Source organism: Arabidopsis lyrata (assembly GCF_000004255.2).
Source record: "Arabidopsis lyrata subsp. lyrata unplaced genomic scaffold ARALYscaffold_6, whole genome shotgun sequence".
Taxonomy (NCBI): domain Eukaryota; kingdom Viridiplantae; phylum Streptophyta; class Magnoliopsida; order Brassicales; family Brassicaceae; genus Arabidopsis; species Arabidopsis lyrata.
In genome coordinates this window covers 6,368,422-6,383,102 of record NW_003302550.1, presented here as the reverse complement: position 1 = coordinate 6,383,102, position 14,681 = coordinate 6,368,422, and the positions used below count along the sequence as shown (strand labels likewise).

General features: G+C 36.9%; 5 protein-coding genes across 5 annotated transcripts; all 5 read right to left on the bottom strand.

Annotated features, from left to right (window-relative positions):
* Positions 1 to 1,622: 1,622 nt before the first annotated feature.
* LOC9307745 (solute carrier family 25 member 44) lies at positions 1,623 to 4,353 on the bottom strand. Its single transcript, XM_002871630.2, has 6 exons — positions 3,935 to 4,353; positions 3,023 to 3,404; positions 2,721 to 2,917; positions 2,412 to 2,559; positions 2,118 to 2,274; positions 1,623 to 1,992 (listed from the first exon to the last, which is right to left on the bottom strand). Exons 1-6 carry the CDS (start codon positions 3,994 to 3,996, stop codon positions 1,967 to 1,969), a joined length of 972 nt encoding a protein of 323 aa, XP_002871676.1. The 5' UTR covers positions 3,997 to 4,353; the 3' UTR covers positions 1,623 to 1,966.
* A 491-nt stretch (positions 4,354 to 4,844) lies between these two features.
* Positions 4,845 to 7,436, bottom strand: LOC9307744 (COBRA-like protein 4). Its single transcript, XM_021020928.1, has 6 exons — positions 7,069 to 7,436; positions 6,906 to 6,985; positions 6,358 to 6,814; positions 6,091 to 6,238; positions 5,723 to 6,000; positions 4,845 to 5,317 (listed from the first exon to the last, which is right to left on the bottom strand). Exons 1-6 carry the CDS (start codon positions 7,121 to 7,123, stop codon positions 5,037 to 5,039), a joined length of 1,299 nt encoding a protein of 432 aa, XP_020876587.1. The 5' UTR covers positions 7,124 to 7,436; the 3' UTR covers positions 4,845 to 5,036.
* Positions 7,437 to 7,860: 424 nt separating this feature from the next.
* On the bottom strand, positions 7,861 to 9,725 carry LOC110227263 (putative F-box/LRR-repeat protein At5g15620). Its single transcript, XM_021020926.1, has 3 exons — positions 8,685 to 9,725; positions 8,378 to 8,521; positions 7,861 to 8,286 (listed from the first exon to the last, which is right to left on the bottom strand). The coding sequence occupies exons 1-3, from the start codon at positions 9,558 to 9,560 to the stop codon at positions 7,990 to 7,992; spliced, it is 1,317 nt and encodes a 438-aa protein (XP_020876585.1). The 5' UTR covers positions 9,561 to 9,725; the 3' UTR covers positions 7,861 to 7,989.
* A 144-nt stretch (positions 9,726 to 9,869) lies between these two features.
* Positions 9,870 to 12,479, bottom strand: LOC9307743 (eukaryotic translation initiation factor 3 subunit M). The gene is made up of 10 exons (XM_021020930.1): positions 12,160 to 12,479; positions 11,805 to 11,934; positions 11,568 to 11,706; positions 11,224 to 11,436; positions 11,005 to 11,143; positions 10,729 to 10,879; positions 10,521 to 10,630; positions 10,334 to 10,431; positions 10,194 to 10,263; positions 9,870 to 10,115 (listed from the first exon to the last, which is right to left on the bottom strand). The coding sequence occupies exons 1-10, from the start codon at positions 12,250 to 12,252 to the stop codon at positions 10,017 to 10,019; spliced, it is 1,242 nt and encodes a 413-aa protein (XP_020876589.1). The 5' UTR covers positions 12,253 to 12,479; the 3' UTR covers positions 9,870 to 10,016.
* Positions 12,480 to 12,784: 305 nt separating this feature from the next.
* LOC9309804 (protein SPIRAL1-like 4) lies at positions 12,785 to 13,634 on the bottom strand. Its single transcript, XM_021020949.1, has 3 exons — positions 13,549 to 13,634; positions 13,112 to 13,441; positions 12,785 to 13,027 (listed from the first exon to the last, which is right to left on the bottom strand). The coding sequence occupies exons 2-3, from the start codon at positions 13,400 to 13,402 to the stop codon at positions 12,935 to 12,937; spliced, it is 384 nt and encodes a 127-aa protein (XP_020876608.1). The 5' UTR covers positions 13,403 to 13,441; positions 13,549 to 13,634; the 3' UTR covers positions 12,785 to 12,934.
* Between the last annotated feature and the right edge of the window lie 1,047 nt (positions 13,635 to 14,681).

Sequence of the window (14,681 nt, the reverse complement as noted above, 5' to 3'; positions counted from 1 at the left end):
TAAAATACCTTGTAAATTTTTGGCGGGAAAAATTTTCCCGCCAAAAATTTCACCCCAAAAAAATTGTGGAATCACTTTTTCCCGCAAAAAAAATTTTTTGGCGGGGAAAATTTTTTGGCGGGAAAAAATTTTTACGGGAAAATTTTACAAGGTATTTTAAAGGTTTTACAAATTTTTACAAGTGTTTTGGCGGGAAAAATTGGGGGATCACTTTTCCCGCCAAAAAATATTTTGTATTTTGTGGACCTAATTTTGTTATATTTCCTTATATATTTATGATATCTTTTATTAAAAGAAGGGTAATTTAGTCATTTTGTACATAAAAGGGGTATTTTTAAAAATAGACATCTAAAGGGGGCATTTTTGAAAAGGGGTATTGAAAAAGGGGCATTTTTGTGAGTCTCCCTTTTATATACACTTAAACGACATTTGACTTTCTTCTTCTTCTTGCCTCAGTTTAGGAGAAAGATTTTTCTTGCGGTACACCGCGGAACTATTATTTTTTTTAAAAAAATTTTCTCCTTAAACTTCCAAATCTAGATTTTACCCCGCGGGTCAATTTTTTTATAACTAAAAAATTATTTTGCAAAATTTTAAGTTGTATTTGTTTTGTTAATATTGTTTATTTTGTTTAGTGTTTCTGATTTTATAATTAAATTTTGATTTTTAATTCTAGGATTTCATCCATAGTATATTGTTTAATATTAATATTGATCTAAACCCGTTGCACCATATAACCCCGTCCCGTAAAATTAAACATCATTTGTTATTTTTTTTGAATAATATTTTTATCCACTACGGGTTGCAGGTTCATGCGGATAAGCCCGTAGAGAGTTGCGGGTTTGCGGATCGACCCGCCAAAAGAGAAGCAATCTTTTGAAACCCTTTGTTTTGTTTAGAGGTTTTAAGAAAAAATCCCTAAAAAATAATTTTCATTATATGAAAAAAAAAGTAGAAGAAATTGTAGTATCAACATTCCCGATTTTTACATCACTCGTTACAATTAATTTTTTTTTTGCAGATAAAAATCAGAAGTTAACTAAGTCGAGATTTTTAAAAAGATTGTGTAGAGATTTTTGGTAAATTGTTGAGAACATATTTGATTTCAGAATCTTTACTTAAATAGATAAGAAAAGATTTTGTAGAGACTTTTGCTAAATATATGAGAAATGAATTTCAATTAAAAATCTTTACTTAAATAAAACAAATCAAATCTTTGTCCAAAAAATAAAAATAAAACAAATCTAAGTAATTAATGCTAGTGGCATGTCATTGTAAATACTTTTCAACTTCAGGATTTATTTGCTAATTGTGATCCAAAAATGTATATATAGAATTCTAAAACTTAAGATTTAAGAAGTAGAGTAATAAATTTACGTATATGAGCTAAATGAAACCCAGTTAAGCGCTCTTGGTGATTAGGTTTTAGCCTATGGTTACTGGCTTTTACTACGATGAAACACAGCATCAAATTCGTTCGGCTAAGCGTCAACTTATGAAGATTATGCAAATGCTAATTGATAAGTCAGTATCAATGAGAATGACCATTGGTTAGCTTTGGGCCTTTGGCTGATATCCTAAGAATGAGGATAGTTTGTGAAGACAGTTATGCAAATTAGAAGTCATTTGCAACAACAAAACTAGACTCAAATTTTGACTGTTGCGATAACACGTACATCCATACGATTATAAGACTTGGTGAAGTGATTGCAATGTTTTGAAGCTTCTTAAATCTCAGAAGCTACATAAAGCAGAAGAACGTAAGCTAGAATTTCTTCTGCTGTAAGAATACACTCCAATACGCAAAGTTGAAAGAATGATTACAATAACGGAACTCAGACTTCAAAGTTGAAAGAATGGTCCAATTGTCAACATGGAAGCTCCCAATAGCCGAGATTTGAATCGAGTTGATACCTCTACTCGAGTTAGTAGAAGGAGAAAAACCAACGAACAGTGGTGAGGCTTTCTAATCTTCTATTGCACACAGACGCTCTGAAAAAAAACGCAAGAAAAGTGAAAACGTGTCAGAGGAGCAAGTAGCATTTCAAAACAAGAATCTTGATTGTTTTGAGAGTCGCTCAAAGTGAGATTTTGGGTATAAAAGAAAGATTTCTTACTTAAGTATTCGTAAGTCAATATCATCGAGGTTCCCCAAGCCGACATGCTAAAGAATCTTGGGCCCAAACCCCGATAGAATCCTTTCCAGCCATCTTCAGCTAGCAGTTTTTTCACCACTTGTTTCGCTGAAGGTCTATTTTCTTGATGTCCCATGACCTGCACAGAGATTTACGGTTTAGTATAATTTCTATGTAGCAATACATCAGGCACGAAAGCTCTCTTATATTCATGAGCGTTAAGCAGCAAATGCAAAACAAAATCAAGATTTTATAATGAATGGGAACAGTTAATACCTGCAGTCGCGTTTTGATTGTGTCTAATGGTGTTGTAATTGAGGATGCTGTTGCACCAGCAATAATTCCTCCAGCAGCCTGGACCAGAACAATTTTTGACTTACTAGGAGCAGCAGTTGCATCCGAGTCACCACCATAACCTAAGAATCTGCCCAACAGTAGCAGATATTGTATCAGTGGTAATTGTAGCTTTGGTACAAATCCAAAAGCCCAGTCATATAAAATTTCAGGAACAACTAAAATACGGGTTTTTGCAATCAAACTAAAAATGGAAACTATCATCAATTAACCAGACCATTCATGGCTAACCTCCAGATAACACGTTGGCTTGATCCGTAGCTAGCCCACCAAGCAGCACTTGAAGGAGAATAAGTCATAACAGACAGACCAAACCCTCTGTATAAGCCCCTTACACCATATGACTTAATGATTTTTGTGGCAACATCGATACCACCAGTATATGTAGCATGACCTGAGTATCCTTGTACCATCAACTTTTGGCTAACCTGCAGAAAATAGGAGAATATAGTTTTCAGCCACTCATAGTGATTGAACGAACATTCACAGCATGTACAGATCTTACAAAGCGGTAGTGGTATAATAATACATACAACATCAATTGGGACAAACACAGCCTGTGAGAAAAGCGATGCTGTCATGCCGGCAATTCCATTTGCAATGGCGGCTTGTGTAGGTTCACTTAGCTCCAAAGGTGCAACCAACTTAAAAGCAGAAATCTTTGTGGTCTCAAGAGCAGTTAGAAATATGATCCTTGCAGGTACTGCACCTGTAATGACAGTACCAAAACCTCGGTACAGACCGGGAACACCATCATTCTTTAAGATTCCTTTAACTACAGAAAAGGCACTTCTCTCAGCAATCTCTTTAGAAGCAACTTGAAGCCTTGTTTTCACAACAGATACAGGATACAGAGCTACTGTAACACCAGTGAAGAGGCCAGCTCCAACAACGTAAAACCTCCTTTTGTCAAGTCTGCAAGTTAAAAGGACGAGAGTGAGCAAAAATGATTAGAGCTAGAATGAAGATATCAAGCAGTTTCTCCGTAAGTTAGATAATGTTTAGATATAACTAACTATCATTTGTTGTATGATTCTTCAAGTAACTCTCAGATTATTACCGTAAGAATCAAGAACCCTAAAAATATACAAATGCCTATCAGATCTTTCACCAAAACAAAGATGACGATTAACACTAGCGAACAAATCTACTGCGCCAAATCAATTTCTGAAATCGAGCTTCTCTTTTGGCCAAGGAGCCCGAGAACCAGATTCTATCCAATCCAAATTCGGAAATCTTCAATTACCTCCACCAAATGATTCCGTCAAATCAACGAGCGATATCCGTCTCATGTCGATAAATCCACCGAAGAAACCAATCACAAAATCACAAAAACTGGATCGAAACAACAATAAACAAATTCGGACTAATAACAACAACGCCAGAGAGAATCAATCAACGCAAGCGGATCAATCAATGGAAATAGAGGAAAACGGAGAACGTACTTGTCCCAGTTAATCTCCGTCTGACCAAAAGATGCGACACGAGAACTCGGTGGCGTGTTCATGACTCTCTCACGGATGCTGGGAGACTGAGTTCGAGGCGAAAATGACCTAATCTCCGTAAGACTCAGGAAGACATCTAGAATAGAATCGAGCAGAAGAAGACGACGATGACGGCGAAATGAAATTTCTAATTGCAGATTTCTTGGAGGCAAATTTCAACAAACTTTTGGGATTCGTCGGGGGAAGAAAAATAACTTTCCACACAAATTACACAGGCAAATTTTAAAACGCAAACGCGTTTTTTAATTGAAATTTCGCGTTTAGTCAGCAACAAACTTTTCAGTCCTAAATTCAGATCTCAATCAAAGGGCATTAATTTGGGCTTCAAAGCCACCGTGCGGGACTGGCTTGCAGATATTTCTTTCATAAATTATATCAGAGATATTATTTTTATTAAATTTACTAATGCGCAGAGTTCAACTTGTTCACAAATACTGTCCTTTAGCAATTTCAGTTTTTTCAAAAAAAATATTAAATTAACTTGCAAACTATTTAGTATGATACTAATCTTTGAAAGTGTCTAATTTGTTTGATATATATATATATATATATATATATCGGTAAAATTCTGTTCAAATACTATTCTTGACATATAAATTTTTTTGGAATATATACTTCAAAATTAATGGAGCCTTTCCGGACAAATGAGAAAATATCTTCCAACAAAAAGTGGCTCCCAAACAAAACGCCGTTTTTGACCTTTTGCCTTTTCAGACCAACGAAAATAATACACACGCGAATACATTGAAACGCGTGAATGTTAAACCAGGCCTTTATTGGGCTGAATTTAAAATGCATTTACTTAAGCCCAATTAAAAACCATTTGGTTTTGCCACTTTTTCAATCAATATGCTTCAAAGCAAAAAGCTTGAATCGATCAAGAAGTACAGAACCATTGAATCAATGGCAAGGTAAAACCCTTACACATCTCTAATCATTACCTCTCACAAAAGAACCCTCTTTTTAATTTTACAATCTTTGCAATGAGTTTACAAAAAACAGTTCTGGTTCAGTGTTTAAAACCCGGAAGGATCAGATCAAATCACCAGATTGAGATGAATAAAAGAAGAAGAAGAATGTTGAGTGACATAGAAGCAAAGTTTCCTTGTGCAGAGTTTGGTAGAAAAGGGTATGAATCTGGTGGAGGTAACATACATTCATCACCATTAAAGTAAACTTTTCTTGGAAAAGCCCAACCTTGCTTCAAAGTGAAAGTCTTTTGATCTTTCTGTAGCAAAACCTCTGATTGTACATTCCCTGAAGGTCCAGCTTCCATTAATAGATCATTGTAAAACTTCGTTCCATAGAACATTCCAGTATCATCTGCATCAAAAGGATTTCAAGATTGTTATTAGTCATTCAAAATGTTTTGTTTGAAGTTGAATGTAGTTGTGGTTGAGAGCAGCCCCGGCTCAATATATTTGAGAGCCTTAGGGCAAAAAAAATTTTTTTTGCCTATTATTATATACAAAGAGAAAATTTACTTAATTTTTAAAAATTTTGCGGAGTTTTTATAGTAAAAATTATTATTTTAAAAATTTTGGGCCTTTTTATACATTTTCTTATAAATAATTAGGCCTCTTAAAATATAATTCTCATATTAATAATATTTTTAAAAAATATTTGGGCCTTTTATATATGTAAAATTTTTTTATAAAAAAAAAAGCCCCGGGCCGTCGCACTTCCGCCCTACCCATCTGAGCCGGGGCTGGTTGAGAGTGGACTTACTTATGGATCCATAAGGAGAGACTGGTTTGTAGTCAAAGCTGAAAACTTGAGTCACATTGTTGAGATTTGGGTGCTGAATTGCTAAAGTCCAGAGCGTATGATTCATCCGGTAATTGAAATTTGTGATTGCTATCTTCACACGCCAATAGTCTTTGTAGTTAGTTTTAACGTGCCAGTGGACTCTAACAGGGCACATGTGATGTGTGCATTGCAGCAATGGAGTGTTGTCTTTCTTCGGTGTGTTGAGACCTTTCATGGTTAGAATCTTAGAATCAGCCCTGCAAGAAAACATTGATATTGATTTTTTTCAGATTAGGAGATATAAGAAAGAGTTTAGATTTCAATGATTTGTTTTTCTTTTTACTCACTTGACGCAGCCCTTTTTGTTCTCGCAGCCACAGGCACAAGACGGGCAAGGAGTTATGGTGTCGTTGTAGAAAGAAGAAAAGGAGACACAACAGCTTGGATGCTTTCTGGCTAGAAACTGTGAGTATGTGCAGGTAACATTCCATGTCACTGCAGAAACATAAGTTTGAAATGATGTTTAGAGATCAACGATGCATATGGATGAATAAAATATAAAACTTCTTCAACTATGCTCTGTTACAATTTAAGGTTTTTGAGTAATTGCTTACTTAAAGCTTGTGTTTTTCGCCGTTTATCAGTTGTGAGAAAAACGGTAGAGGGCACGATTTTGGCTGGACCGCAAGTGTAACCAGGCCCGGGACCAAGCAAAGTGAAGTTCTTAGGAAGCTTGACAGTCTTGTTTGTAGTTCCAGCCAAACCAGCACTAACCTGAAACTGGGATACTGCGGCTGATGGATCTTGACCCCAAGCTCCAATTACCCCGCCTTTGCAACAGTTTGAGAACTGTTGATTATAAGGCACACCTGGCAAGAGATCAACAACCGTCGGGGTTTTCTTACAGCAGTGAGGTACATTTCCCTTGAACTTGGAACAATCTCCTTGTTCTGTTGTTTGTGCACCAACCATTGACCAAATCACCTCTTTCTTTGCCCATGTCCAACCTAATGTCCAACCTGGATTTTGAATGTGCCGGTACATTTGGAAGTTGTTCATAGTTACGGTAGCCTGAAAATGCACAGAATGTATTAGAGATGATGAGAGTTTGTGCAAGTTTCAAACATGCATACACTCATGCACAAGCGCAGAGGATTCTTACCACATAGCCATCTGCTGTCCAGGACATGATATCCCATTTGATTGTAATGTTACCACTAGGATCTAATGGATCATAAGCAGCTGTAGAAAAAGAAAATCAGAGAGTAAGAAAAGTAAGTTAATGTGATGCAGAGAGCGGGCAAAAATGAATATCCGGAACTCACTTGCGCTAAAGATGATCATGAAGAAGAAGAAGCAGAAGCTGAAGAAGAGCCTCATCTTTTGAAGAAAGATCTAAGGATATTGATTCCAGGTACAGTGTTTAACCTCAGTTTATTCTTCTTCAGGAATTTGAAATTGATGTGTTTATGGATTTAAACAAAAGCTTTTCACAGATTATTTGTGAGTTTTTTTTTTGGTCTGAAGATGGGCTTTCACCTACTTGTTGTTGCATTCTCCAAATTTATTCTTTCTTGTTCCCATAACTTTAAGCAATGTTTATGGTGGTGATTGATAATAGAACAGCATTAGAAACTGACGTGTTCTTGTCCGAAGACAACATCTCAACTGTCTTTTGTTTTTAAAGAAACGAAAGCCCTAATGATTCAGAGATGAGAAGTGAGAAAGTAACTTGGGGTTGAAGATTAAAAAAAAAAAAAAAAAAAAAAGTGGGGACTGGCCATGAGTCAACTTCTGACACAGACATACCTCCCAACTTAGCTTACCATCTTCCTAAGCTTTCCTGTTTCTCCGGAAAAAAAAGAAAATTTCCCTTTTCTATAAAATTGTTCCCAGAAATTAAAAGGAGATTTAAATTGACATATCTCAAAAGATTTGTATATTTTTCACCAAGTTAAAAGAAAACATACGAGGTTCTGTACTTTCTCAACAAGTCAAGTTTTGTTTTATTTCCCCTCAAATATCAACAAAAGCTTAAATCCCTCTGGGCAAAACTGTGAATGTTAAAATCCTCAACGCTTTGGTTCAACGGAAAATATTTGAGAAACTATCTTTGTTATAATCTTGGCAATAATACAAACAAACCAGCTGTTCTCATGTCAAACAAACGGGAAGCACTTTTGTTACACTTATCAGATATGGAAGTTCATGTTGAGGCAAGAGACTAGAGTTTGTTCATAGTATTCTCAAGAGAACTGGACCTGGACCTTGCATTTGGACGAAGCTCTGGGAAGCATTAAGAGGTCCGCCGTGATCTGCAGCTTTTTGTCATCTCTTCTTGCCTGAACATGAACTACCAACAACTCAAGACATGGCAATTTCCCCAAGACATGTTTCATTTGCACTATCTCTCCGATATCTCCTACGAACTCGGTTATCTTGAGGACCTTAATAGGGCAGGACAACAGGAAAGAATACCCCAACAAACATTCGCAAACAGCTTCCAAATCCAGTTTATCATAAAAATTATAGTGCAAGGTACCCTGAAAAAGACATGAACTTTTGAGATTGATTGAGAAGTATATCTGACTCTATATGAGTTCTTTTGTCTGTCCAATGAACTTCTGATCATACCTTAATGGTGAGAGTCTTTAGATTTGGAGATTTCTCAAGCAGAATTTTTAGAGGACCCCAACAGAAATCTGGTTCACTGATAACCGATAAATGAAACAAGTTTTCAAACACTGGAACTGCTTCCCTGAAGTTATAAAATACCAGCTGGAACAGAAAAAAATAAACAAATTAGTCAGCCATCAAATTGCATCTATGGATCAAAACTTCAACCAAAATTTTGATTCTTATATCTCAATGGTTCCTAGATACAACTTATCAACATGCTCTTTTGTTTTTTAAGCTGCACTAACATATCAAGAACACTTACCCGCATCGTATCAAGACCCTTGATGCTCAGAGTCTCAACATTTTTTAGCCCCTTGATCAAATTTGAAGGATCGGCAAATCTGTTAACCCAATCGTACTCTACTTCCCTAGGAAGAGTGAGCCTAGCTTCCACAATGGAGTTGAGATTAACAGTTGGATACCCATATGGAATAACAGCTTTGTATTCTAAGTAGGCAAGACTCGGAGTATCAAAACTAACGCTCTCAAATTCAGTCCAAGCTTCAGGTTCCCATTCTTTACGCCGAATAGTAACTCTCTTAAGAGTCGGACTAGACACAAAGCGAGAACCTTTCCAATGTTCCCAGTTGAGACGATTTATAACTAACTCTTCAAGCACAGGGGAAGCAGAAAGAAGCCTTGTGAACGCACAACCATCACTACTATTGAACCGAACTAAATCAAGAATGAGAGTCTTAAGAGCTGGAAGCAAAGCATTCTTAGGGAGAATGTCAATAACAAAACCACACCCTAGTTTCAGTTTAACAAGTGTCTTGCTGCAAGTGAAGACCTCAAAAGGAAGTATGTAATCTTCTTTGACATTAATGTCCAGCTCAAGATCCAAGACACCGCGCTTCAACACATTGCAAAGACAATAGTTGAGAAGCTTATACTGAGCAAAATCCATAGACCCCAATTTCAGAGAGAATCTCCTTATACGGCAGCTGGGAGTTTTAGCCAATAATCCATCGGCAAAATTCTTGAAAGTTTCCCAAAGATCGAAAACAACATTCGGTTTGATAGTAACCAAATTCTGGAAGTTCTTGGAGACAAACTTTAAGCACGTAGCTTCCTTTGCCGAAAGAAAGGACACGATGTGGCAAATAACATCGTCTGGTAAATTGCTGAATCTATCCATACTTATCCCAAACCCTAGAGAACCCTTTTCACTACCAAGAAAACCGTCAATGTCTGAAGGAACCTTGGACGAATTGATGCCACCTCAATTATCAAACCACAGTTCACAAAGTAGATAATTACTTCACATGTCGACATGAAGGTGATGAAGCAGAAACCCAGAAATCATCACAAAACACGAGATTCAATAATGAAATTTTGTTAAGACACGCCAATTCTGGTCCCATGAAATTCGAGAGCTTACTGACGCGAATCAAAGAGAATTTGACGAAGAACAACTAGAGCGGAGTTGTTGTAACATTTCTTGAAATCAGAGAAAAGAAACGAAGGCGACTGAAGAAATTTGAATCCAATATTTTTTACTCGACTACAAAAAAAGAATTCAATAAACGGCTTTTGAGATGACAATAATCAAATCAGTCTTTAGATTGAGAAGCTTCTTCTTCTGAGAAATCTTTCAACGGACAGTCAATCCCTGAGCTGCTGATGATGTCTGAGTACCTTCCTCTGTTGTCTTGTTCGCTTCTATTGTGCTGATTACATTCCTAACATTGTCCTGCACATATCCCAACAAGAAACATGTTGTTATTACAAAGAATTCTCAGGATTTTAAAATTGTGGTTTTGTATTTTACCCGCCAAGCTGCAAGCTTTGTTCGAAGAAACTGCCATTGCTTTTGTCCAAATTCACGCTCGGCACAGCGGCTGATATATGAAAAGTATGAGAATGTGTGTGACTTTGGCTTTACACATATAAACCAAAACAGAAACTTGCCTGACAATTACAACTTGGTTCATCTGATTCATCTTACAATCAACCAATTTTGCAGTTATCGCCTTAACCACCCACAATTCAACCTCCTCGTCATTTACCTGTACCCCCAGACAAATTCGATGAGTCTGAGAAGCAACGCAAAAAGGTTATCAACGTTTAATGTAATGTTCGAGCAAAAGAAGTTAACCTGTAGAGTATTCTTGATCGAGACATACGGTATTTTGCCAGATTCATCTGAGGCCAAATCCACTAGTGACAACAATCTCATCTTTGCTACACAGTCTGCCTCGACAAGACCTGCAAACACCGTCTATGGCTTATTAGACTAAAAAATTGAGGATTCACTAAAGATGCTTTATGAATTATGATAAGCAGTAAAGGGATATGAACAGTACCATAGGTTTGCAGAAATCCTGAATTCGCATTTTGGAATTCCATGTATGCATCCAGCCTCTGAGTAAGAAAAATCTTCAGTAGCTGGTAAACTGGTGCATTATTAGGATCCTTCTCCAATTGTGCAACGGCTGGCATGTCTAATAAATCACACTGCATATTAAAAAACAAAATTCGTGGATGTAAATTCCAATAAAAAGACTTCACTGAACAAAAAGCAGTAGTTACACCAATGAATGTAAAGGTCATTAGCAAAAATCTTAAAACATTTATGATACCTGAAATATATTGGGAGCCTTGACAAATTCAATAACAGCTCGTACAGCTTCCTCCTTGGCTTCACTCAGGACCTGGGTATCTTCATTGGAGAAAGTTGCCAGATATTTTGTCACAAACTGAAGGGATTCTTTCGCCAAACTGGAATATTGATTAAGAATCCTATGAGGACACTGGTATACCTCAACAAAAAATAGAAGAAAGAAACATTGTTGCAGTACCTTTTATTTTCTCTCAGCACTTTAGCAATGGCAAGAAATACTTCGCGCTGATCTTTGATGTCAATGTTCCACTCTTTCAAGAAGCTGTCAATTTTCTTAAAGGAAGGCACAATATACTCGGTAACCTTCCCGTTTACAGCCAGTTCCAGAGCTTTCATGTATACTTGAAAACGAGCATTTGGGTGGTCTACCAGATTATATAGACTGAAGAGGCTGTACAGAGACAAGCAACAGTTGAGAAGGAGACAATACATAAATGACACATTAAAATAATATATGCTCAAAGACTCCTGCAAAAACATTAGCTCAAAGAGTCATGAGCTGAAAGATTCACACGATCATACATTTTCAAACGCAATGAAGCTTTGTCATTCGGCTGTTGAACAACCTTCGAAGCTATAACTTTCACCATTTCAAGGACTTCCTCAGGACTTGTCACATTCTTGACAAGGCTGCAAATTATGGTGTAGGTACACTCAAGATCTGATAACAACAGGCAAACAACATCAGAAATTATGGTCAAAAAGGACTAACAAACAAACAAATAGACCTGCGCAATGGTAAAATGATAAAAGACAGACCTTTCTCAGAGATCTTGGATGATACCAAGTCAGCTGAAGTTACCATTAACGTTGCCAAATCCAGCCACTTCCCATCTATTATAACATCCTCTGCTTCCCTACATAGCCTGGAAACTTCAGGCTCTGCAACCTAATAAGCACACAAAATCATAATCAACTAAACAATTCCATCGTGAGGCAAATTTTTATTAAAACAAGCAGATCAAGTGAGATTGCAATCGACACATGGTAGTTGGACTCCATTTTATTAACACAACGCTTCACCAATCAACGAAATGTAGCAACTTTACGAAAATAATCAAAATATTGAATCGTTTTCACTTGTCGATGATCGGGAAACAAGGTTGGTACCGACCTCGGGACCAGCATCTGCCCAGGCAAGCTGGGAAGTGAACCGAACAATGGCGAGATAAGGATCTACTTCGGAGGTGGGAACAATCGTCGTCATTCTCTGCTCTGAGTTTTGAGTCTCCTTCACTGAGTCCTAACGCTAATCCTAAATCCCTCCCTAGCACAAGTTCTTCAGCAGCAGCTGAGCAGAGAGAGAGAGACCAAGGAACAGATGGGAAGCCCTAATCAACGCTTTATGGTTTTTCTCGGTTAAGAATAAAACCGGGTCCGGTCTAGTAATAAAATAAGGAGGGAAAGAAACGGTTTTGTGTATCTAACGGCGATTCCGTTCCGTGCATCAAAATTAACGTAACGGTCAGTATCAATCGTATAGATTAGTTCTCCGCCGTGCCCCACTCGATATACCACCGTGATCCGGTTAATGGCCACGTCATCTCCATTTATGCTCTGATCGGAATCGAAGATTTTACGTGTTCTTTTGGTTATATGCTAAAAGAATGAATTTCATGAACTGTTAAATTAGTCAAAGAGATGGTGACTGATGGATAAAAGGAACATGGAAGCTAGTAGTAGACCATACATTGGATTAAAAGATTCAGAAATCTATTCATGAATATTTGTAGATCGAATTGTGAATGTTTTCAAGATTGAGAAAGCTTCTAGCTTTGAACCATAGATTGACAAATCCTTTTTCAAGAATACAGGAAACGGCCAAATCCAAAACAATCCTCACAACCAGTTTCAAGGATTACATTTTTTTACATTCGTGGAAATTGAAATCATTTGTCAGATCCAGATGGGCCTGATCCAAACAAGTAACCAAGAGAAGATCCTCCACCTGGTGCAGCATGAACCTTCGTAGATGGTCGTTCCTGTTTCTCAAACCCAAAACCAAATCAGTCTCGAATTCAAATTCCGATCCTCAATCAAACTCAAAAAGATATTAAAAGCCTTACCGTGAGGAAGTTGCCACAGTTTTGTCCATCTGATCTGTAGTAATTATTAGGACTTCCTCTCACACCAGCCGAGTTCTCCTCTGTCTTGTTTTTATCTCCGGTTGTTGTGGTTGTGGTCGTGGTCTTGGGTCTTCCTCCAGCTCCGTCGGTGGTTGTTGTGGTCGTGGTGGTCGTGGTAAAGCTGGTGTTAGCGGTGGCCTTGCTTGGTTTGGAAACAGACTCGCTGGAACCAAAAAGATAACCGAGAGAGCTCTCTCCGCCGCCGCTGTTAACTCCTCTAGCTTTACCCATTTTTCCGGCGAGAATACTCCGCCGCCGATTCTTGAAAATCTAACAATGTGTAACATTTTAAACAACTCCAGATCTATAATGAATTTGATTACTTGTGAACCATTACAGACACATAGGAGAGAGAGTTTTTTTTTTTGTCCTTGTACCTTTTTTTCCCTGGTTTGTTTCCTCTTCTTCTACGATTGGCCGCAAGTTACGGTAAAGAAACAGAGGATCAAGGAGATACACACATGAATGTGTATATATATATATATATATAATAATACACGTGTAAGACAATGTGTGGTGAGAATTTGCCATGAAGTTATGGTAGGCACGTGTGGGGTTAGTTGTTTGGTGAATCGCTTAATTTTACCCGGTTTTTTGTTCGGTTGAAACCGGTTTGAGGGACCAAATTGATTAAATCATAAGCCGTTTGTGACATTCTTTATGTTGGTAGAAAGCTGTTTGTAACCATTTATTTTTAATATTTGACATTCTCTATAGATTTAAAGATTCGAATCACAGAGAAAATAATGACAACCCACGAAAATTGTGGATTATCAATATTATCATCTAAATCATAGACAGCAAAAAGAGGGAGGCCATGATACAAGATTTATATTTTATTTGCATTGAAATTTTAAAATATAACATATGCTAAGTATTTTAAGGAAAAGAAAAAATGATGGAAGTGTTGGAATGGGCTTAGGGCTCTTGAGAAAGTTAAAGGAAACTACATGTGTAAGCCCAGTGGTCTTTTGAGTTTCATCCAATTTTGTGTTGGGCTATATCTCTCATGAAGTTTATGTTTTTTCTGTAGCTGTTTTATAAACGTAAAATCAAAAGTGTTTTTTTTTTTATCAAATTAGTGCAAAAAATTTCGGAATTACTTTCTTTTTTTTTTGTCAGTTTTTTGAATTCCTTCCCCTCTCTTTTTTTTAAAGAAAAAGTTTTTGATAAATAAACCCAAAAAGAGAATAAAAGTTAAAAAAGAAAGAAAAAAAAAAGCTGTGACAAAGGAGGTAACCACAACTCACAAGACTTGAAAGGTGTTGTAAGAGCCCATGACTTCAGGGACCATCACAATTTATACGATCATCATCATGACCATCATCATCATCATCCTACGGACGAGATTTTCTCGTTGACTTAGATTTTATAAGTGACGTTGAAGGATGGCAATGGACATGTGCAAATCTGTAGAAACCCTCACTTTTACATCTGAATTTCCCTGCTACATTTATGAAAGAAAATATATTGTTTTTTATTTGTGTTTTTTAAATAATAGTACATTTTA